This window comes from Schistocerca gregaria, chromosome 1, assembly GCF_023897955.1.
Source record: "Schistocerca gregaria isolate iqSchGreg1 chromosome 1, iqSchGreg1.2, whole genome shotgun sequence".
NCBI classification, from domain to species: Eukaryota; Metazoa; Arthropoda; class Insecta; order Orthoptera; family Acrididae; genus Schistocerca; species Schistocerca gregaria.
The window spans coordinates 789,476,665-789,500,516 of NC_064920.1; the positions used below are offsets into that span (position 1 = coordinate 789,476,665).

General features: G+C 37.6%; 1 protein-coding gene across 2 annotated transcripts in view; it reads left to right on the top strand.

Moving 5' to 3' along the window:
- Window positions 1-4,238: 4,238 nt before the first annotated feature.
- LOC126269625 (aminopeptidase Ey-like) overlaps window positions 4,239-23,852 on the top strand; it is a 216,498-nt gene continuing 196,884 nt past the window's right edge. The window contains exons 1-2 of one of the 2 annotated variants that reach the window (XM_049974006.1): window positions 4,239-4,402; window positions 19,464-19,555. In XM_049974006.1, coding sequence (XP_049829963.1) covers window positions 19,469-19,555 — 87 coding nt within the window. In that variant the 5' untranslated portion in view covers window positions 4,239-4,402; window positions 19,464-19,468. The remainder of the gene's footprint in view (window positions 4,403-19,463; window positions 19,556-23,852) is intronic. The other variant, XM_049974007.1, reaches the window with a different exon arrangement.

Consider the following 23,852-nt stretch of genomic DNA (forward strand, 5'->3'; position numbering starts at 1 on the left):
TCACTATGATGACGTCAGGGTCTCTAGTCCCTGTCTGTACTGATGCTGTTGATTAGGTCAGTCCTGTTTGTAGCTACAAGATTCAGAATATTTCCATTGCATCTGGGGTATTGAACTAGCTACTAAAGATAGTTTTCAGAAAACATGTTCAAAAGAACTTTGCAAGCCTGTTTGTCTGCACCATCTGCAATGAATCCATAAACATCCCTGTCTATTCTCAGTAGGTTAAAGTTTACTGCAACTAATGTCGTATTTTCTGGATATTACCACACTATTGATCATAGACTGTCTGTCAATGACTCTAAAATAATCACTGCGGAGTCAGATGACTGGCAAAAACATCCAACAATTAACTTGATTTCACATAGACCTGTTATATATGACCAGATAACTTAATTGTCACACTGAAATTCGATCTTGTCAACCGCAACGAACAAAGCCCCTCCTATGGCGTCTAATCTGTCTTTTTTGTATATATTCCATAATTGGCTAAATATATCACAGCTTTCTACTTCAGGTTTCAGTCAACCCTCAGTCCCGAGAATGATTTGAGCACAAGAAGTTTCCTGGAGAACAGTAAATTCTGGGCCACAAGAAATCAAAGAAAATGACCACCAGGGCTCACTCTGCCACTGGAGTTTGAGGGCTAGTTCTGTATGTGTTTACACTCAGTATTACCTGATTCAGACAGTTCTTCTTTAGACTCTGATTCAAAATGCAGTTTGGAAAAAGAGAAAAATTTTAACTGGTTTTGGTCGCAAGTAAGATGTGTGAAAGCTTTTCCCCGAATGCTGCAGTACAAAACTATTGCTTCAGTTTATCCAACCCAAAAGTTCTGGTAAATAATGACCGTAGAGAGGACATGCGAAAAGTCTTTTAATTTGAAGCAAGTTGATAGAACTAATTCTTTAACATCTCTCTCAGAACACCGATCTGCCCTAATGATTGAGGATTGAGCATGAAGCCATCTTTATATTCTACAGGGCATGATCTGATACCCTGCTTCTTACTTCATAAGTGCTCAAATTACATCAGTGGACCCCTGTCAAATATCATAAATACCTCATTTCTAGAGGGAACATTTTCAAGCCAGCTAAAACTTGCTAAAATTATACCTCTCTACAAAAAGGAAGAGAAAACGGACATGACAAACTACATGCCAGTTGCTATACTTTCTGCCTTCTCAAAAATATTTGAATACTGTATGTTAACTAGTTTAGAAATATGTTTAAATTCTAACAACATAATCACATCTTCCGAATACAGATTTCGGAAAAATAGGTCCATCACACATGCTCTGTATGCATTTCTAGAAAAGTGCTCAAGTTTCGTTGACCATAAACAACCTGCTGTCAGTATATTTCTTGATCAGTCCAAGGCCTTTGACATGGTCGACCACAAGCTACTGCTTATGAAACTCCAGAAGTATGAGAGTAGAGGGTGTAACGCACAATTGGTTCCATAGCTACCTTAGTCAAAGAAGGAAAATCAGAGACATTCAGGCACTGCAGCTCAGATATACTACATACAACAAATGGCGTCCCTCAGGGATCTGTCCTTGGTCCTGTTCTTTTCATATTGTTCATAAAAGATCTCCCAGAACACATACCAAATGCCAGATCCTTTCTGTATGCAGACAACTCAAATATCCTGATAACCAGTAGAGGTGACACATTGCAAGATGCAGTTAATGAAACTACTTGTTATTTACAATCGTGGTTTGAAGCAAATAAACTAGTCATAAATATTCAAAAAACTGAAGTATGAACTTCCATACTAGACAAAATTAACCCCTTTCAATGCAGTTATAGTTATTGGCAAATATGACATTACGAACAGGCACGACACCAAATTTCTTGGACTTACCATCAGTAACACACTAAATTGGAAAACACATATTAAGACATTGTCACAAAAGCTTAGTAAAACGTGCTACCTATTACTATCATTGAAAGACAGAGGCAGTGTAGATACCTTGAAGCTGGTGTACCATGCCCTGTTTGAGTCTGTCTTGAGCTATGGACTAATCTTCTGGGGAAAGAGCTCTGATTCTCTCACAATTTTCAAGTTACAAAAACAAGTAGTAAGAATAATTAAATGTAAAAAAGAACTGAACACTGTAAACCACAATTTCAACAACTAAAAATCCTGCATTTGCCATGCCTCTATATATTGGAACTAGCTTATTTTACAGTACAGCACTTGGACACCCTTGACAGAAATGCAGACTGCCACACACATGACACCAGAAAAAACACAGTTACAAATTATAGCCCGCAACACAAAATTATATGCGTATGGGGTTAAATCCATGGGAATTAAAATACACAACCACCTCCCAACAGACACAAAAACAAGCAAAAACCCAAAAATAATGAGAATTAAATTAAAGGAATTGCTACTAAATCACTGTTTCTGTTACATACATGAATTTCTGGAAACAAAATTTAAATTAGTTGCAATAAGCTGTTTATTCAGTTGTAGATGTTTCTACTTACTAAGATAATGTAATTATTGTATCTTATCTATATTCTGTCTGTATCTCATATATGTATTCTGCTATGTGAACTTTGTACCACAATATTTTAATTACTTGTAATAAGCTGTATATTCATTCACTTGTAGATATTTCTACTTAGTAAGATAATTTAATTACTGTTTGTTACTCATATTCTGTCTGTATCTCTTATATGTATTCTGCTATGTGCAGTATGCACCACCATCATCTCTCATCACACACCACCTTTATTATAGTTTGTCTATATATCCTATATGTATTCTGCTATGTGAGTTATGTGCCATTATTGTCATCTCTTGTCATATACCATCTTAACATAATTTCTCAAACTGACTTGTCCTATATCATGATATGCTTTGCCGTGCAAATTGTATGATCTACTGGACCAATTGTAAATCAAATCAACTTTATAAGCCACCTGAAGCACTCAAGAACACCATGAAAGAATTTATCATTTGCTGAAGCATGTATTCAGACTCAAGAAGAGTAAGAAATTTGTTTAAGGGTACCTAATGGAAATAGTAAAGAATTTAATCAAAGTATTTTCAAGCACGGCAAAACAAAGCTGGAGGTGATGATGGAGGTATTGAATGTAATCTTGGGAGATTCAGTGCCATACTGCCAGGTTCTTCTCATGCTCACTGGGGAGCAGATGTAATGACGCCAGCAGAACAGTACAGAAACAGAAGCTGCAAAATAAATTGTATCACACATTTTAAACGGGATTGCAGATCAATATGCACTGATTTTGACTTGCGTACTGTAGAGCTGCGGCATTTGGTGTTGCTGTAAATGAACTGGTTGTCCAAAAATGTCAGGTCACCAATGTTCACAAACCCTTCTCTCTAGATCTCAATTGAAATCAGGCCTTTTGTGTGCAAAAAATATTGTCCTCTTTGCTGCTCTGCAAGTGTATGATATTAATATGCACTACAAGTTTTCTTAATTATGAATTCTTCTACAACAATAGATAAACCTGACCAAGCATTTGATATCTCCAGATCAAACTTTGATTGTGTGGACGTTAGATTTTAGATGATCAGCACAATAGCATCACATAAACAAAGTTTCATCTACAGCCCACTTCAGCCTTAACAAATAAAGACCTTAAAAAAACTTTCCTTCATTTCACATACATTTATGATGGTGTACAGTCCCTCAGTGTCTCAATGAGTAGTTATGCTGATGCTGAAGTATGCCAGGCAAGGGAAAGGATCTTTCTGTTGTCTTCTTCCAACATCTGTTGTTATTAGCAGCAATGTGTGCTATGATTCATTCAGGTGGTCATGCTTCCGGTACCTGCAAAAATCAGTATATCTTTCCTTTTTCATGTTTACAGACTAAAACGAGTATGTGGTAGATTGGTGGAATAAAAAAAACATATGCTGGATTTATGGTATAAACAACCTAAGATCAGTGACAAAATCATAATTTTTGAGTACATAAAATTAATGTCAAACATGGAAGTATGGAATGATATTCAGCACTGTTTTATGACAGCTTTGGCTTTTGTTTGATAAACAACTCCTTACAGTCATGAACATCAAGTTTCATGTCACATCTCTGTGAGCTCAGCTGGGGTGACTCATAATTCCAGGGCCTGTCTAACAAGTATGTGCTACTGCTAATTTGAAGGTAAGCCAGACGTGTGTAATTCACACTATTTGCTCTTGATGAGTTGCATCATTAGTTAAGTGTTGGCAAGATACCAGACACTTAAGCTCATTGTTCCTGTCCCCAGACTGTAGTGACACCACAGTTTGTGCTCCACTGTGAGGCTGTCATCTGGGTCAGTACTGGCTGAAAAGAGAATAAGACCTCCAGACTGCTCTTCTCAGGGAGTTCCATTGTGACATCTGCTTTAGTTGTCTTCCACAGCAGCTGGTGAGTACAAGGCTCCAGAGGCTTCCACAACACTGTGTGTGACTGACACATTAACAGGACAGTACTACTTAATATTTCCATTGCATGTTACATTTGCAAAACAACTCTCATTATATGTTTAAACTACACATAAGCTTATTCCACTGATATTTAACACTATTTTCTGCCTTTTAATGCCTCTTTTACATTATATTGAAATATTATTAAAACTATGTCATTAGTGTATTAAGTGTTGAAGTAATGTGATAAATTTCATGTGCCCTCCAGATTCACAGTCCCATTTTTAATTCCTTCTGTTTTGATGATTGACCATACATGTATTACCCACTACTACTACTACTACTACTGAACTGAAACTAATTATTCTTGTGTGCTGCAGCAGAAGTCTCACCAATCACTTTCTTCTTTTGTTGAGACTTGTTCATTCTCGTTTAATACTGACTACTGTTTTAAGGCCTCTATATTTCTAACACTTTATGTGCAGAAATTTTTAATATATTTCTGTTGCAGCACATTTCAGAAGCATGCAGCTTCTCCTTACTCAGATATCCCTCGGTCACTCCACAAGATGCTATGCAACATATAAGCCTATCCAGGGCCTTCTTTACCATTTTCCAATAGAGTTCTTTGCCAACAAAATTCCATTACTAGTGTCTATCTGTTCCTGTTACATGCATTGCACCGACCATTTTGTGCACCGTATTTTTAAATTATCTGAATATCTGTAATACAGAATTACTTTTCCACTGACTATTCAAAAGGACACAACAAGATAAGTTTCTTTTTACTTCATTTCACATTTAGCTATACTAGTCCTTGAATGTGTCTAAAATAGAAAGTATAGTAAATTAAGTGTGTTTTCTCATTTTAAAATTATGGCAATGGGTAATAATCTTTTTTGAAAAGTTTTCTATAGCAAATTCATTCAATTTCTGTGTTTCACACCAACAGAGGACCACAGTTAAACTTTTTTTCAATGCAGAAAGAAAGTTGATAGGATGGTAGCTTTTGGTGTTGTGCACACGTCCCCATTTACGAATAAGTTTATTTTAGATGTATTCGATGATTGGATAAGATTTTTACTCTGACAGCAGTAAGTGAACATCTGGTATATGAGTTCCTTACATAAAAGGGTCAATATATCAATAGAGAGGCCACTACAGACAAGATCAAGTCTCATTTTCATAGTCCACTGTCAATTTCACTTCAGAAAGAATTGTATCTGAACCCTGTAAATATTAGGGAGGTCAGAAACTGTAAGTCATTTATTTACTTGTCCACTGTGTTGGTATAATTACTTCTGATGATGTTCAAAATTTCCTCCTTGTCAGTAATTCAGCTTTTTCCCATTTAGTGCTATTGTCTGTTTTTGTCAATGCTTGTCTTCTTCCCTAAACCCATACTTGTTACTTCGTTATATTTCTTATTATCAGGTTTCATTTCCTTTCTCAAGAAGAACAGAGTACAAAATAAGTTATAATTTAAATGTTCACTTCCATTTCTTCATAAATCTCTTTTTTTTTCTTGGTGGGCTTGTAAAGGTACCCAGCTAGTGGCACAATTGTAACTAATACTTCTGCCAAATCTTTCTGTTTGTTTGGAGCTGATAGCATACTGGAACATTTTCTTGTTTGCTTCTAAATTCATGATGTTAACCATACCTTTTCCCATTACATTTTCTTTATTTCTGCTCTCAGATTTAAGAAAATCCTTGTTGTAAAGAGTATGTACTGTTTACCTTTGTTGATACCATTCTGTACAGAGACGTTATCATCAGTGCACTAGTTGTACATATTTAGCTGCATCTAATTTTAATGCTAAAATTGGAAAGTCTTTATGTACAATTTCAGTTGGGAAGGTTTTCAAAGAATTTGGTCACAATTGACCTAATAATAATGTAATTCTCCTTGGAAAACAGTAATGTTTATACAGTATAAAAGTTATATTATTATGATTTTAGACCTCATTCTGGCCTAGAGACTTTCTGTTAATATGTTTACTCAGATTATTTTGGTACTCTATATTTCAAACATGCTTATGCTGACAGCCAATCATTTTAAAAACAATGTTTATTTACTTAGCCTTCTAAGACTCTAGGAATTGGCTTATGTGAAACTTATATGTCTGTAATTATTAGCTGCTTTCTTTCCTTATCCACACCTGAAGCAGATGAGAAGAACTTCTATTATATTCCGTCTCAATGAAATTCTGCATCCTACAGTACTCCCACTTGTTTATTCATTATGTATACACTGCCTTGTTTAAATCATTCTTAAAATCTGCCACAAAACATTCTGGGTCTATTTTCATGGTTCTCTTCTTCCTGTAAGCATCTGTAATCACACTTTTCTAGTTCTGACTTTTAAAGTAGCTGCAAAAACAGTACATTCTTTGATGGATGTCATGTCATTTCTGCAATACCTGAGTCAGCTGTTTTTAGCACAGTTACTTAATGCATTTGATTGTTAGTACACACTGAAATACTACTCTTTCTGTTTCATTCACATTATACAGTTCCTAGGGTAATCAAAATAATGCATTTGATTGACAGTACATACTGAAATACTATGCTTACTGTTTAATTCACATTATACATTTCATAGGGTAATCAAAATAATCATTAGTAACATAACTAATCAAATGAAAATCTTAAATAAAATGATAATAATATATGCAATCAGTTGAGCAATTTACCTTGTTAAATATTTTCATTCATCAGTTCTATCTCATATAACAAAAGTAGCAAACATTGGGCCTCTTGTAGCCACAGAAAAATACAGAACATGCCTGATAAAAAGAACCTTGACACAAACCATCTGGTTTATTATTCAGCATACAAATAGTGTCACATTATGAAGTAATATCTAAAGTTTTCATCTCAAAAAAGCTTTCTGACTGAAAAAGTATATAGCAAATTATGAGACTTTGGGGAAAAAACCAGAGCAATGAAAGGTACCATGTACCCTATTCTCCATCTTTATAGATAGTACATCACATGCACTGACAAAAATAGGCAGTTTCTGTCTCATTGTTCAAAGTTATGGAAACCAACAGCTTGCATCTGCGTAGGTATAATAGTGAATATTCTACTTCAGATATCTGAGGGTGTGAGGCATTACCAGATACAACTAACATATTAACACGAAGCAGAAACATGAGTCAGGTGAGAATGTTCTTGATGTGTGTTTTTGCATGTAACAGGTTTCCCATCTACTTAAACTTCATGATCTACATTTCAACATATGAGTTTAGTTAAAAATAACTAGATCAGGTATATAACAAACTTTATTTTTGCTTCTTCCCCTTCAAAATACTCCCCTACATGATCCTTACACCACTCTATGTTGTTTTTCCTCTCCTCAAAATAGTGTTTGAATTTATGTTCTGAATGCATGTTGATGATCTCAGTTGCTTTGTCTTCCACAGCTTTAACTGTCTCAAATCTTGTTTGTTCAGAGCATATTTCACTTTCAGAAACAGAATAAAGTCCTACAGCGAAAGACTGAGTAAGTAGGGTGGATGTTCCAAGCAAAGGATCTCATGCTTAGAGAGAAATGACTTTACATCCAATACAGTATAGGCCAGGGCATTGTTCTAAGGCAGAATCCATGAATTGTCTTCCTACAACTCAGGTTGTTTTGTTCTTATTGACTTTTTTGGGGCAATTTTTACAATATCAGAAACTGCATGAATATGCAACTGGACTAAATATACATTTTTTCAATGTTTCCATCTGTTGTTGATGTTGAGGGTCACCGTGGCTGTAGCTTGTTGTCATTCTCTTCTTGCTCTCTTTGTATCACTTACACTATTCAAAAAATATGACTAAATGAAAGACATTGGTCACTGTACACTTGTTTCAATAAAGAATGGCCCTCTGAGGTAGACTTTCCAAGTTTCACTGAAAAATTTCAAATTTATCCATTGCTCTTGAAAAACACTAAGCAGTTTTTGATGAGCTGTGGGTACTCTCTCTGATACAGACAAAGGCCACTGTCTGATTGATGAGGTGGGCAGCAGGTGAACAAGTAGTAGGAATAAAGAGTGAACATGTTACGTTGTATCAAATCTTGCTTGTTTCAGTGAAAATTTCACTTTCAGGAAGCCAGTGCTGTTTGTCTGTTAAAAAACCTGTCCAGTTGTTTTTTAATCAAACCTCATATACTTTTCCATTGTATATTTATAGTTCAGGATGATCACTGATCTTTTTGACAAATATAGTGCAAGCAAAATTTATAAACACATGGATAGCCACTGTCTTGTTGAGGAGCATTAAGGCAATAATGCAAAACACTGAACTGGTGATCGAAATACTAATTTTCTCTTTGTTAAGAGGTTTTCTTAGATAGTCAGGTTTTGTTGACATCCATGAACTTGTGTTAGGGAATTGACATTGCCTGATACATGACTCCACACGTCTTCTATGAACCATTTCATATCTAATAAACCCCCTTTATTGTAAATATATTGATAGAACCAGTAACCATATGCCATATGTTTCTACATCACAGGGAACCAATTTCTGTATCAGAGAACAGTGATAATCATGCATAATTCTATTTCTTTTGTTGTCTCCAGGTATGTAGGTTATCAGTAATCCCTACAGAAATAATGTAATGTTTGGAGATTCATTCTAAATGTACAAGCCATATGAGAAGGCTGAATTTCTCGTCATTGCAGGAAACTGACAAATCTAAAAGTATTTCCACAGATGTGCTGTGCATAATAGAAAATCATTTGGGAGTCCCAGAAATTTAAATATCAGTCTAGACGGGTTAAGGTAGCATCACTTTGCTGTAGGCATCATTACACAAAGGAGGAATTGCTACAGAAGCAAAAGTGTAATAAAACGCCAGGTGATGGACATAGATGAGTACTACCTTGAGTGGCTCTTTGAGTGCTTTTCTTCACTAATTGACTTTCAGATAAACAAAATATTCTTTCTAACTAATTAATGGAAAATCTCATATAAAGATGTGAAACAAATACTAACAAAGAGATAGAGGGGCTGGCCAGTACTTATCTCAGCTCAGTACAGCCAATAGACACACAAAAAACAACCTCTATCTCTTTGTTAGTATTTGTTTCACAGCTTTATATGAGATTTTCCATTAATTAGTTAGATCACCTATATGGTCCACATTCTTCATTGTTTTGTCCCTTTTGTTAGCTATCACTTACATCTGTCATCTAAACACTTTCTCTTCTTCAGTGTTATATATATATATATATATATATATATATATATATATATATATATATATATATATACGTCACCAACTGTGCTAGTTTCATTTGCCTCATATTGTCTTGTTCCGTTTATAGTCCACTTCTCTTTTTCTATTTATTGATTTATTTATTTAACATTCCATAGTTTAAAGCGTTCGTTATTCGCTGTTTTCCAGCCAACAATCACTGCCAACAATCTCTTCCACACCTACCAGTATCATCCAATTCCGTCGATTTCGTGTTGCTGGTGATATTTATGTGCCATTGGCTGTCTTTCTCTGCCACAGGAAACATTTTCTGGATAATTTCTGCGCCACCCGCGAACTTTTTTGCAGCACGCGCGATCTTTTTTGCGGCACGCGCGATCTTTTTTCCGCTACTCGCTATCTATGTTTTTGAGCAGCGTGTGTTCTTTTTCCCCTGATGTGGACATACTCGCTTGGTCTGGTCAACTTTTTCCGTATTTTTATTATTTGGTGGTCTTTCTTTGATATTTAACATTATCAACACAATTTCTTTCTTTCTCGCCCTTCCTTCCGTGTTTTATTCCTTCTTATGATTACTATTTTAACTTTAGTTATTTAATTTCCCTACCCACCAGTTATCCACCATGTACCCTAATCCTATACCACATTATTTACATTCATTCCGGAAACATGCATTTACTGTAGCCAAACTGCAATCCCAAATACTTTTCCTCCGTTCCTGCTTAACCTTTGGAATTACCCCTAAAGGACTTACCTTAAAAGTTCCCATCTCTGGGTGCAATTCCTCCTTCCACCAATCTTTCCTGGACTTCCAGAATCTTCAATCCTTAGCCCTTACCCAACTTGTCCTGAATCTCTACACTGCTTCATGTAACCACCACTCCCAACAGCTCCTAACTCTCTTCAAAGTCCTGCACCTCTCAAACCCTTGCTTGGAGAACACACTCAGGAACATCATCCTAGAAGCCAGCCGGAAGCTTGAGTCCCATGCCACGCACCACCTGAAAAAAATTATCCACATTGCTAGTGCAACACCTAAGAAGTGGGGTCCCTCTCCCTCACAAACACCAACCACAACAGAACCGTCAACAAACCCCCCTTATAGCCAACAAACCTAGCCTAGCCACCCTACTCAATCTCCCCATCCCAGCACATACCCCACACACACCAAATCTCAACTATAACCACAGTCAAATGCCACATATCACCAATCCCAATTCAGTTCTAAACCTCTCATCCAGATCCCTCTCTCCTCCAGTGACATCTGTTCTATCAAAAGGCTTAACCTTTAGCCCCACACCTAAATTCAACCACACTGCCCTGGTTAAAGATCTCCTCTCATTCACCCGGAACCTCAACTGGAAATATCACTTCACTACCCAAACACAGTCCCCAAATACTAGACCCAGTGTTGAACTTTGTCTAGAACAGTTCTGATCGCCTTCTCAAAGGGATCCTCCTCTACTCCCCCAAAACCATCCCTTGCAGACATTTCAGAAATTCCTCACATCCAGTGTTGCCTCCCAGTCCTTCTTGAAGAACATCCTGACAACCCCCAACATCACCCCAGCTGAATCCCATGCCATTAAGCAGCTGAAAACAGACCACTCTATTGTAATCCTTCCAGCGGATAAAGGCTACACAACTGTGGTACTTGACCATGTGGAGTATGTGGCAGAAGGACTGCGTCAACTCTCCGACACCTCAGCCTACAAAGCTGTTACCCAGGATCCCATTCTCTCCATCCAGACTGAGCTGCAGAAAATTCTAAAAATCCAAGGTCCCTCACAAGGCCTCACAATGGCTTCCATAGACTTACTCACTCCACCTGAGCCACGTACCCCTACCTTCTACCTATTACCCAAAATCCACAAAGAGAACCATCCTGGCCGTCCCATTGTAGCAGGCTTCAAAGCCCCAACAGAACGTATCTCAGCTCTGGTAGACCAACACCTCCAACCTATCACCCGCAGACTCCCATCCTACATCAAGGACACAAACCACTTCCTAGAATGCCTCAAATCCATTTCCACTCCTCTCCCACCTGAAACCTTTCTTGTCAAAACAGATGCTACATCCCTTTACACAAACATCCCACACGCCCATGGTCTCTCTGCCCTTGAGCACTACCTCTCCCAACGCCCACCCGAAGATCTTCCAAAAACCTCGTTCCTTATCACATTTACCAACTTCATCCTCACCCATAATTACTTCACTTTTGAAGGCCAGACCTACAAACAAATCAGGGGAACTGCCATGGGAACCAGGATGGCTCCGTCCTATGCCAACCTCTTCATGGGCCGTATGGAGGAATCTTTCCTGAAGACCCAACAGCCGCTTCCCCTTGCCTGGTATAGGTTTAGAGATGACATCTTTGTGGTCTGGACTCATGGTGAAGAAACACTCCTTAATTTCCTCCATAACCTCAACTCCTTTTCGAATCTGAATTTCACCTGGTCCTTCTCCAAAACCCAAGCCACGTTCCTGTATGTTGATATTCATCTTGTTGAAGCTCACATCCACTCCTCTGTCCATATCAAACCCACAAACAAACAAAAGTACCTTCACTTTGATAGCTGCCTTCCATTCCACATCAAACACTTCCTTCCCTACAGCCTAGGTATTCGTGGCAAATGTATCTGCTCCAGTGACAAATCCCTCAACAATTACACCAATAACCTGACCAGTGCTTTCCTCTCCCGCAACTATCCTGCAGACCTTGTCCACAAACAGATCTCCCGAGCAATACATTCTTCCCCGTCCAACAACAATATTCCTACCCTCAGACCACACAGATGCATCCCCCTTGTCACCCAATATTATCCTGGCCCCGAATACATCAATAAATTTCTCCACCAGGGATATGACTTTCTCAGGTCAACCCCTGAAATGAGATCATCCCTTGACAAAATTCTCCCCACATCACCCAGAGTTGCCTTTCGTCGTCCCCCTAACCTCCGTAACATCCTTGTTAAATCCTACAATATTCACAGACTACCTTCTCTACCCAGGGGTTCCTACCCCTGTAACCGACCCCGCTGCAAAACCTGCCCCACGCATCCCCCCACAACCACCTACTCCAGCCCCGCTACTGGTAAAACATACACAATTCAAGGCAGGGCCACATGTGAAACTACACATGTCATTTATCAGCTGACATGCCTGCACTGCACAGCCTTTTACATTGGTATGACAACAACTAAACTGGCTGAGCGCATGAACAGACACAGACGAACTGTCCGCTTAGGAGATGTCCAATACCCAGTAGCAGAGCATGCCCTCCAGCACAATTCTAGGGACCTAGGAACCTGCTACACTGTATGTGCTATTTGGCTTCTCCCACCCAACACCAGTCCCTCTGAACTGCGGAGATGGGAACTTGCACTCCAGCACATCCTTTCATCCTCCTGGACTGAACCTATGTTAAACAACCTCACTCCCATTTACTTTTCAGTCTTCTCCTCTTTCCCTTTCCTCTTTAGCCATTCATGCATCTTTTCATCCTACATCTTTATACTCTATACCTCTTTACTTCTGTATGCATCCTCTTTGGTTTGAAGCTGGCACAGTACCTACAGTAGAATATCTTTGGCTTCCCTCTGACAACCATGCCTCCATCCTTGCTACCCACCCTGTTTTCCTTTCCCTGTTGCTTCATAACCTGAGTTGTGAGTAACTAAATCCACTTCCCCTTCTTCCCTTTCTTTCCCCTGTCTCCTCCCTGATGAAGGAACATGTATTCCGAAAGCTAGGAACTTAAACTTTCGGTTGTTTTTTGTGTTTCTATCAGCTGTACTGAGCTGAGGTAAGTACTGGCCAGCCCCTTTATCTCTTTGTTAGTATTTGTTTCACATCAAAATATTGTTTCTGACAGTGTAGAAATACATCTTTGAGCAACTAGGGTAATAAAAAGATTTGTTTGAAATTATAAATTGTGTCAAGTACTCAAAATTGGGTTGCCTTGAATGGATCTGATATTCTGAGTGTTTCTGTCCAACATTGCTTTTACCCTTACAGTAGAATTCCAAACACATGTAGGATATAGCATAACGTCAATTTATAGGTTACTGCTACTTCAAAAGTCTTTTGCAAAAAATATGTGAGCCCAATAAATGGTGTAGCCAACCATGATCAGTAAATGTCAATAATAAAGCACTCCATCAAACTCACAACACTATAAGTAAAATCATTTCCATGTGGTCTACATTTCACACAACCACAATACCAAAAATAAAAACAATTTCTAAGTAGACTATGTATCACTATCTATGAATCAGAACAGCATTCTGTATTCTGGTGCAAAACTCTTAACATGATACTGACAGACATCAGGCTGCAACTTGATAGTATCAAAATATTTAAGAACAGAGTATAGGACTACTTTATTAGCCACTTTTACAATTTATCAAAATATTTCAACTCTTCCATGTAACATTAATAGTTATAGTAAATAAATCTTGATATTGCCCACATATAAACTGATGGTGGTGTGTGTGTATAGATGTATAAATGATTTGTTGCAAGAATTAAGTATAAGCAACAGCTCAGTAGTAGATGAGGAGGAGAACTGACTTTTCAGTGTAGCTATTTTTCTCATAATATATGTGAATGTGTGTAAATAACTCACAAGTAAAGGTAATAACTAACTGAATAACACACACACACACACACACACACACACACACACACACACACACACTCGTATCGCTACATTATGCTGGCACAATACACAGTACACTGTAGATTCTGAGGGCACAATGTTGTGTGTGTGTGGTGGTGGGGAGGGAAGTTTTCAGTCTTGCTTGTGTGCCTGTTGGCAACTCAATACTTCTACTATCAAGTTACCTTTTCCTGTAAAAAAGAATTTACATTCTACGAGACTATACCATATTTACATGCATAATTATCAGCATGAGGAGAATACCAGTAGTCATAATTTGTGGTTAGTACACTGTATAGCAAAAGTCTACAATGACTTCTTCTACCTGTTAATGTACAATTTGATGGAAGTCACATATGCAAAGGTTCTCCTTTGTCATGAGATTTACAGAACACAATGTGTGCATAAATGACTGAATGAATGAAAAACTTCATGACTCCATCTCTTTATTTTGGGCAATGGTTTAAAGAAAATGTTATATATAAAAAAAGACTACTTTGTGTCTAAATATGTAATTTTATATTCATTTTATTTATATATATAGTGAGAGATGCATGAGTGTCTGCAGGCCTCTGGATGTACCCTAATTTGTCCTATCTTTATTTCAAGATTGATATGCAAGACAAAATGATAGGATCAGAATGACTGAAAAGTTTTCTCTGAATTCCAGTTTTCTAAATTTACCTAACTAGGTTTTATGAGAAAAACATTTCTTGCATTCTAAAGATTTCCATTTCAATTCTCCAGGAATGAATGTTTGTATTAGCTATACCAATATGATACAATTCCAGCAGTGCAGCACTGAATTAATTTGATGTCTGCTGCCATACTTACTTGACAAACATTCCAGAATCTACAGCAGTACTGGTACCTGGTCACACATGCATCTTCTATCCAATTTTCTCTGTAAATACTCTACGTTTTCCCAGAAATACTACAGTACATTGAAAGCTGAATGGCCTTTTCTGCTACAGATTACATTTCTGTCGCATTTCATATTGCTTCTTAATATCAACCTTAAATATTTAAATGATGTGATGTGCTGCAGATGTTCTGCTCTAACTGTGTATTCATATACTGCCAGAGTCTCTCTCTTTATTATGGGAAATACCTTGCATTAATCTGCATTCAAAGAGAGGCATGATTCATTACACCAAGTGGAAATATTTTCAAGTCTTTCTTAACTTCCTTAGGATTGCCCAGTGATGACACAGTGTCATCATAAAACAATCTAATTCTGCTGGTGATGCTAGTTGATAAATTGTTTATGTACAGTGAAAACATTAGAGGACCTAATCTACTTCATTTGGGATAATCTGATCTTCATTTCATTTCTGTTGAACTTTGAATTATTAAGTACAGAGTTCTATTTGGCAAGAATTTATCAATTCTATCACATGTCAGTGAAGATGTTCCTTATGATCATATCTTGATTACTCACAAAGACATAACACTGTAAAATGCATTTTGGAGATCTAGGAAGGCAGAATGTATTAGTTCATCTGCAGTGCTTTCCTGTAACTATTCAGATTCTATGAGGTAAACTTCTCTTTCTCCAGAAACATCATAATGTTCAATCTTTAAATATGCTCTGTGATCAGGACCTGTTATATGTTACCAATATTGACCTGCTATTACATTCATTTTTTTCTTCTACCACTTTTGTAAACAGTAGTGATCTATAATCTCTTTTCGAAAAAGTGAGACTATTCACTGAGAGAGATTCTTGATCATATTCAATGTTCAGTATAATAAGAATTCTGTCCAGATGTTGTGCCTCATTTGCTTTCAGCAGACTGCTCATAACTGCTTCTTTTACAGCACAGTGTGTTTAATTCAGTTTCTGTCATTTGTGAGTGTATGCACAAACAAAACGTTGGTATAGTAGTATCCACTTTTGACAGTCATTCAAAAGCAGTTGAAGCTTGGTATGGTAATGCCCTCATGCTTCTTCACCCCTTTGGGCAGTCTTCAGAGAGAACTGAAAATGATCTCACATTGCAGGTGATAGACATTGTTGATGCCAGTGTGAGGTAAACCTCCATAATCTAAATCACACCTGAGATGTCCAATTTTTACACACCAAATGCTCTTATAATTCCTTCCCCTCTTATGAAGTATGGAATTTGCTTAAGAGCAGCTATCAAACTGTAAACATTCAATCTGCCTTCAACTAACAGCCTGTTCTTTACTCTTTGTGGCTGCCCAGACCTAGACAGCTGAATGTCCACTGCTTGTACAGAAGAGGAAAGTCTTATTGGGTCTCTCTTACTATCAGTAGAAGATAAGATTCATTATAAATATGGAGTAATATGTTCAGCCATCTGCCATTTAAACATTTCCCACTCTACAACTCCAGATCTGCCAGCCAGCCACCATCAGATGAGTACTTTGTGATTAGGGTTCTCTGTTGAGCATGTTATCAACAGGTATAGCTGGAGTGCTCTGTACCACATTTGTTATAACAGGAGACCAATCTACCACTCTACCTTATGAAATGAGTTGACAGTATCGAATGCACATTCCAGCTGTTCATAGAAAACAATCAGCTCCTCCACCAAGTTCCCATGACAAATTCATAGTCACATTTACTTGTGATCGTAACTCATACAAATATAAAAGGAAATAAAGAAATGAACCCAAAACACAGTTGCTGCGTACTTACAAACAGTAGTATAAATAAAACCCAATCTAGAAGCTTTGCCCAAATGTTACATTATGGCTATTACAACTATGGCTGCCAGTTAGTGCTGATGCCACAGGATCTGGTGTCCTACTGGGTGTTATTTACCATTTACTGGTTCCGAACTAGTGACAACAGTGATACTTATAGTGACATTCAAATACACTACAGAGTCAACTGCATGTGGGTCTAGCTCCTGTAAATACAAAACAAGATATTCAATTAAACACAGGCAGAAACTGGTTGCTACTTACTTGGAAACAGAAGCATTTAAGACACTAACTTAAAAACAATGTACAAATATTAAACTGTGGTTGCTGCAAGTGTTGCAGCTATGTAACACTAAAGCCTGTGATCTAGCATATTACTAGGTGTTAATTAATGGATGCTGGTTTAAACCAGCTCATTTTTTTTCATAGAAAATGTGTGAAGCCATGGAATTGTTAACTTCCAGTACAAACCTGTCTGTCACAGTAAAATTATTAAAAAAGACAGGAACAAATCTTGAAAAAGCCATTTACTGTTACATATAATTAAGAAATGGCTTATGTGCTCATGTGGTCAAATGTGAACAATAAAACAAGATGCTCAGTTAAGATTATAGTTGTAGTCAAATGATTAGAGGGAACTTAGAATGTAAAAATGTGAGAGAATTTATGAAATAGACTCAGTAAATAAGTAATTTACCTGCTCTTTATGTCCTAAATATCTGAATACAACACTTTGAACCCTGTTTTCTCCTGAGAAAGATGAGGTTGCAACAGAACAGTAACAGCTAGAAACCTTGTATAGTGCCTGAGGCACTATACCTTTTGAGATGAAAATATTGTTTTATTTAATTCATATGGAATACTGTGAACAAGAATGGAAAGTAAACTGCGAACAGTACAGTAAAAACATACAGTTTTTTTTTAAAGGCATGTAACGTACACTACACACCAGAAGTTAACACTTCAAGAGAAAAGAAAATGTTATAAAAAATCTATGAAATAATGAAACACATTTTTCTCTAAGATCTGTGGGACCATGCCAGCTAGAGTTACCCAAACACTGAAAGGATTTGTACATTATTTACAGAATCCTGGTAAAGATTAATGAAACACAACAAAATGTCTGTGGCAATGGAAACATATAAATAACACATTATAAGAAAAAACAGCCAATAAATTATAGTATGGAATGAAAAGGAGTGTTCAATAAAGTAACTTTTCAACTTAGAATTGAAAATCTGTATTTTCTCATCCAAACTTCACAGCAATGTAACCAGTCTATACTAAATGTAACCTACAGAATAGTGGATAATTTGCTCATATGATTATTAAGGAAAATCATTTTTCAGATAATTGTTCAGCTCTTTATCAATGAGTAAATAATACTAATTTAAATACTAAGAGAGTGTATATGTACAGGGATGACAGGACTTGTCTGAATAATGGCTTCTGAAGGAAAACAATGTATTGTGGTTCATTGTCAGTGATAGTGAAGATTATTCTTGTAGTGAAGATAGTAGTACTTAGTTTCTGCACGAGGTCTTGTATGTGACTCTTTCAAGAAAGTATCCCATCTGTGTATTGTGTTAAAATTTCAATTCTTCTCATTATCCAATATTCATGTGGTAATAAAATTTTGCATTGACTTGGTTTCTGTCTCAGACACTATTTGGATTGTGTTTTGTTGCATGTAAGTGACAGCCATGTTTCTTTATACCACATGATGGTGTCACCTATTGAGGGAGACAAGCCTTCCTCTACAAGTGCTGTACTATTTTACTGCTTGCATTTGAATAAGTAGACAGATTAAATCTCTTCATTTCTGTCTCATTAATTTATTTATTCATTCATGGATTAATCATGTTCTCATATTCCAACTGAAAAAGAGACCTTTCAGGGATGTGTAATGAGCACTGATGTTTTTAATGGTTGATGCACCAGGGGGAGCTCTCTACCTGCAAGGAGCTGTGGAAGCTCCAGTTACACACTTTCTTTCAGAGAGCAAATTTACTTCAGTTCATTGATTTTGATGAGGTAGTTAATACGTTTATGAGATATATACTGGAAAAAATATTTGTATGTTTTATCGATCCAGTAAGAAAGCAAAGAGAAAAAATAAGCACACATCCTTGACTTTCAGCAAACTCAGTGACAGACTTTTCTTAGTGCAAAACACGTAAAATAACTCCATTTTATCATGCATACAAGGGGACACCAATAAATTTTATACATTGTTTAAATTAGCAAAATGGGCAATTATGTCTAATTATGGCACTAACAGGCTATTTTTGCTTTTTTGAAATTGTGTAATATGAACCTTTGTGAACAGGGTAAGAGTTAAACTGTTTGTTATTAGCCACTTGCAGCTCTGTTCAACTATAACCTAAGCTGTGTCTTTTAAGGTTTGACTGAAGTGGTCTTTCAATAAAGAATTGTGCTGAAATAAATTGTGTAGCATTCTCATTTCCACAATTTATGCTGCTGATAACCAAAGTATTTTCTCTGCTTTCAGCAAGCATGCTGTGGAAAATAATGATCTATCCTATTGTGGTCACTCTGGTATGTTTGACTGCAGCAACCAGTAACTCTCTGCATGATTATGGGGTGAGTAGAATTACTCCTAAAATTTTTAGCCAACATCATAAATCAAAATCTCTTGGTCATATGTATCATTTTTTAAATTACATTCTATTCCTAAATTCTTCTGTTTACTTGGATACAAGTATCAGGATTTGTTTTCTTTTATTGTTACCAGCTCAGAGCAGGGATAGAAAAATATTTTTTTTTTGTTTTACTTTTTTTATTGTTTTTCTATACTCTTCAGTAGAGGAAAATATAGACTTAATTAAGGCATAACCTGGACAATCTGAAGAGTGGATCAAGAGCAGTATTTATTAAATGACTAAAATGTAGCCCGCATCTCGTGGTTGTGCGATAGCGTTCTTGCTTCCCACGCCTGGATTCCCGGGTTCGATTCCCGGCGGGGTCAGGGATTTTCTCTGCCTCATGATGGCTGGGTGTTGTGTGATGTCCTTAGGTTAGTTAGGTTTAAGTAGTTCTAAGTTCTAGGGTACTGATGACCTAAGATGTTGAGTGCTCAGAGCCATTTGAACCATTTTTGAACTAAAATGCACATATATCATTCCGTTTTTTTTTATAAGTTATTCCCTCATGATACTCCAATTGAACCTCTAGTCAGATATTATATTTTTTAAAAAAGCCAAAGGCATGTTTCAAAAATTTATCAATGAGCTATCTTGATATTTTCCTTGTGTCTCAGCAAGCTGTCTGGTTACTTGTCAGTTTCATCATTTCCTCACTTAATTGTTTCATACCAAACAAGAGAGAAGGAAGATTAAGGCTCAATGGTGAGGTCAACTTGTAGAGCAGAATATTGGATAGAACAAGGATGGAGATGGACACTGGCCATTTCATTTTCAAAGGAACTGTATTGGCTTTTGTCTTAACTGATTTTGGGAAACCTAAATCAGGATGGCCAGACTGACATTTTTTAACCCTGCTCATCCTAAATGGGAGTCTAGTCTTCTTATCACTGAGACATCTCTTTTAGTCTTCACCCAATGACCTGTGCTTCCATTACGTGATTGTAAGAGCTTTATATAATTCTTTTATATGCAATGTCCTGTCAGTGAACAAAGATGGACATTACCTGCTTCTGCCACCGCAACCACAGTCTACTATTGATGATTTAAAGACTGGTAGTCACAGATTTGAGGCCCATCTGTGACAAGGGCATGGGGTTTAAATGAGGCTTTATATTGTGCACTGTAGATAGCCAATGGATTCAAAGTGATATGGAAATTAAGCACAATGAGCTACATATCACACAAATGTGGTTAGGTGTGTTACAGGAAGGTTGGATGGCAGTTTTTATGTAACAGCTGTTTGGCTATTTGAATTGAGGTAAATAACTTCAAAATGCCATTGCTACAGTGGACCATCTGTAACTTTTCATAAAGTGGGATCTCATTGTGCAGTGGATTACAACTTGTGATTTTCTTTCACAGTAATTTTCCAACTATTTCCCATGCAGTGCTCTGCTCCAACCACAGATGCATTCTAATGTTCATGTTGTATATGTGAAAACACAAGGTTGGGATGCAAAGCTCATCTGCATCTCCCTCAAACTATGCTTGAGCTATGCTAGAAGTTATTGAAAATATTGCTTATTCAGAATCACCTTTACCGTAATATTCTTTTAAGCACCTAATAATGAGGGTAATATGAGACAGTCTGCATAATAAATGTCTGAGGATTTTTTTTTATGAAAATGAGATTAAATCAACCCTGTTCCTACATCATTTCTCAGGTGTCACCATAACACTGTGTTTCACTTGGTGGTCAGAGTTTTGAGGCTGCCATCCTGCCATGATTTGCATATGTACAGTCAGACAGTGATGCGAGGAAAACATTGTCTGGAATGTTAACAAAGTTATAACACACATACAACAGTTGATTCAAATGGCTCTGAGCACTATCTGACTTAACTTCTGAGGTCATCAGTCGCCTAGAACTTAGAACTAATTAAACCTAACTAACCTAAGGACATCACCAACATCCATGCCCAAGGCATGATTCGAACCAGCGACTGTATGGTTGCTCGGTTCCAGCCTGTAGCGCCTAGAATCACATGGCCCTCTCCGGCCAGCACACATACAACAGTCAGTGGCTTAGTGTTGATCATTCCTCTGATTATGGACTGATATTACAGTGCAGGTATTACCCTGTAATATGCTAGTCACGTGTTTAAGTAATCACACTGAGCAGCTCAACAAAAGTAAAGCAGATAAGACAGAGCCTCGGAGCATTGTGTCAAAGACTAAGTGTGCTGGGCATATTGACAGAAATAATCTCCAAAGTCATGACAGTGTTGCAGCAACACTCCTATGAGTAGCCTTCAAAACCCATGGCCAGGTGGACAAGCTAGCTGCCTGCAAATACCTGCTGCTGGGGCTTGCATATTACTGAGTGGCATGATGTAAAATCTCAGTCTGCCACAGGAGCAAGGTGACATCTCATGCTGGGATCAGCCACTGCTCTGCCTGTGTTCCTAGAGGAACAATGGTGGGACCCAGTCAGAACAAAGCTGTCCATATCTACTATAAATACTCAGTGCTCTGTCCTAGCAATATTCTCAAGCTTTTGTGTGTCCATCCATGTGATAGATGGTATGCTAACCTTCAGCTGTTCACTTGTGTAATTAAATTAAACACCTGTGGCCATCATTTTGATGTTATTTTACTATGTTGAAACCAATTTTTATGACTCAATACACCATCTTCAGGCCTTAAATGACATTGAGTCATGACCTTGTATAAGGTTTCACAGGAACATCTTCTAAATCTCATGTATCACAGCAATATGTAACGTCCTGCAACAGCAACAGCATTCAACCACTCACACAGAAGATGCTGCACTACAGCAGATTTAGAAAACATTCCAGCATGACTGTATCAACGATTTGGAGATTGCTATAATTAATGCAGTTGGTGCCCAAGATCTATTGCAGGGTCCCTCAGTGTTTCATGGATATGTAGTGACTTTTACCTTTACCAAAGTTAATGCTGCACAGTGTGGTAATGGTTGGTTAACTATTACAGTAGTGTGGTATAATGGTGATAAAGTGGAAACAGTTCCAGGACTCAGGCGGAAATATGTCACTTATGTAATTAAATGAAACACCTGTGGCCGTCAGTTTGATTTTACTTTACTGCAACCAGTTTTTATGACTCAATACACCATCTTCATGCCTTAAATGATATTGAGTCATGACTTTGTATATGGTCATGCAGGAATTTCTTCGAAATCTCCTGTATGAAATCTAGTCATTTACATGGCCCCACCAGTGGCCAACGTCAGTGAACTGCCTTCCATAGAATACTGTAAAAGTGATGTGTCTGCAATGCTGAGCCGGCCGCTGTGGCCGAGCGGGTCTAGGAAATTCAGTCCAGAACCACACGGCTTCTACAGTTGCATGTTCAAATCCTGCCTTGGGCATGGATGTGTGTGATGTCCTTAGGTAAGTTGGGTTTATGTAGTTCTAAGTCAAGGGGACTGATAACCTCATATGTTAAGTCCCATAGTGCTTAGAGCCATTTGAAGCATTTATTGCAATGCTGATGCTTCACTCAGCTGAGATGGCACTCCCACCTGGCTACCATGTGTCACAGCAGCCAAGTATGTCTTCTTGTGCTTTGCTGAGATAGCCAGGGCTCCCTGGGGATCGCTGACAACAGCCATTGTATATGTGTCTCCATGAATAAACATCGCAACTGCTAACAGAGCATTTCTGATTCCATGGCCACTGAGGAACTGGTATTTCAGATCCAACATATGCATGCCATCCTAAATCAACCACCCTAGCATATAATAGTGTCTATCGCCCCCAATGCTATTATGCAGATGTCAGAAGCAGTCAGTGACAGCAAGCGACGCCTGGCCAGTGTTCAGCATCACCACTCATTGTAGTCGATGAAGACAAACTATTATTTCTGTTCCCTCCATTCATAATTTCCAAACCTACAGACTGGAGAGCTGGTCTGGAAAGTGGACTCAGGGATTAATTTGAGTGAATTTAGGGTTAGCATTCGAGAAAAATATGCTGGTTTTCATCCATTTAGACGTGGTTAGTGTAATTTGCTTGGGCGCAGTACCCCATGTCATCAATATTGACCAGCATTATATTTTAAATATAGAAGGCCTTCGCATTTGGCCTGTAAATGTAGAGAGCGTACATGGTTTGCGCTCAGGTGTAAGGATTAAGCAGTGATTGAGGCAAGATTGGATATGATATTAGTACCATATTAAGTTTTTCCCTGTATTTATCTATTACATTTTAGGCTACTGTTTCAGTTCAATCTTTAATAAAGCAAGTGGCTCA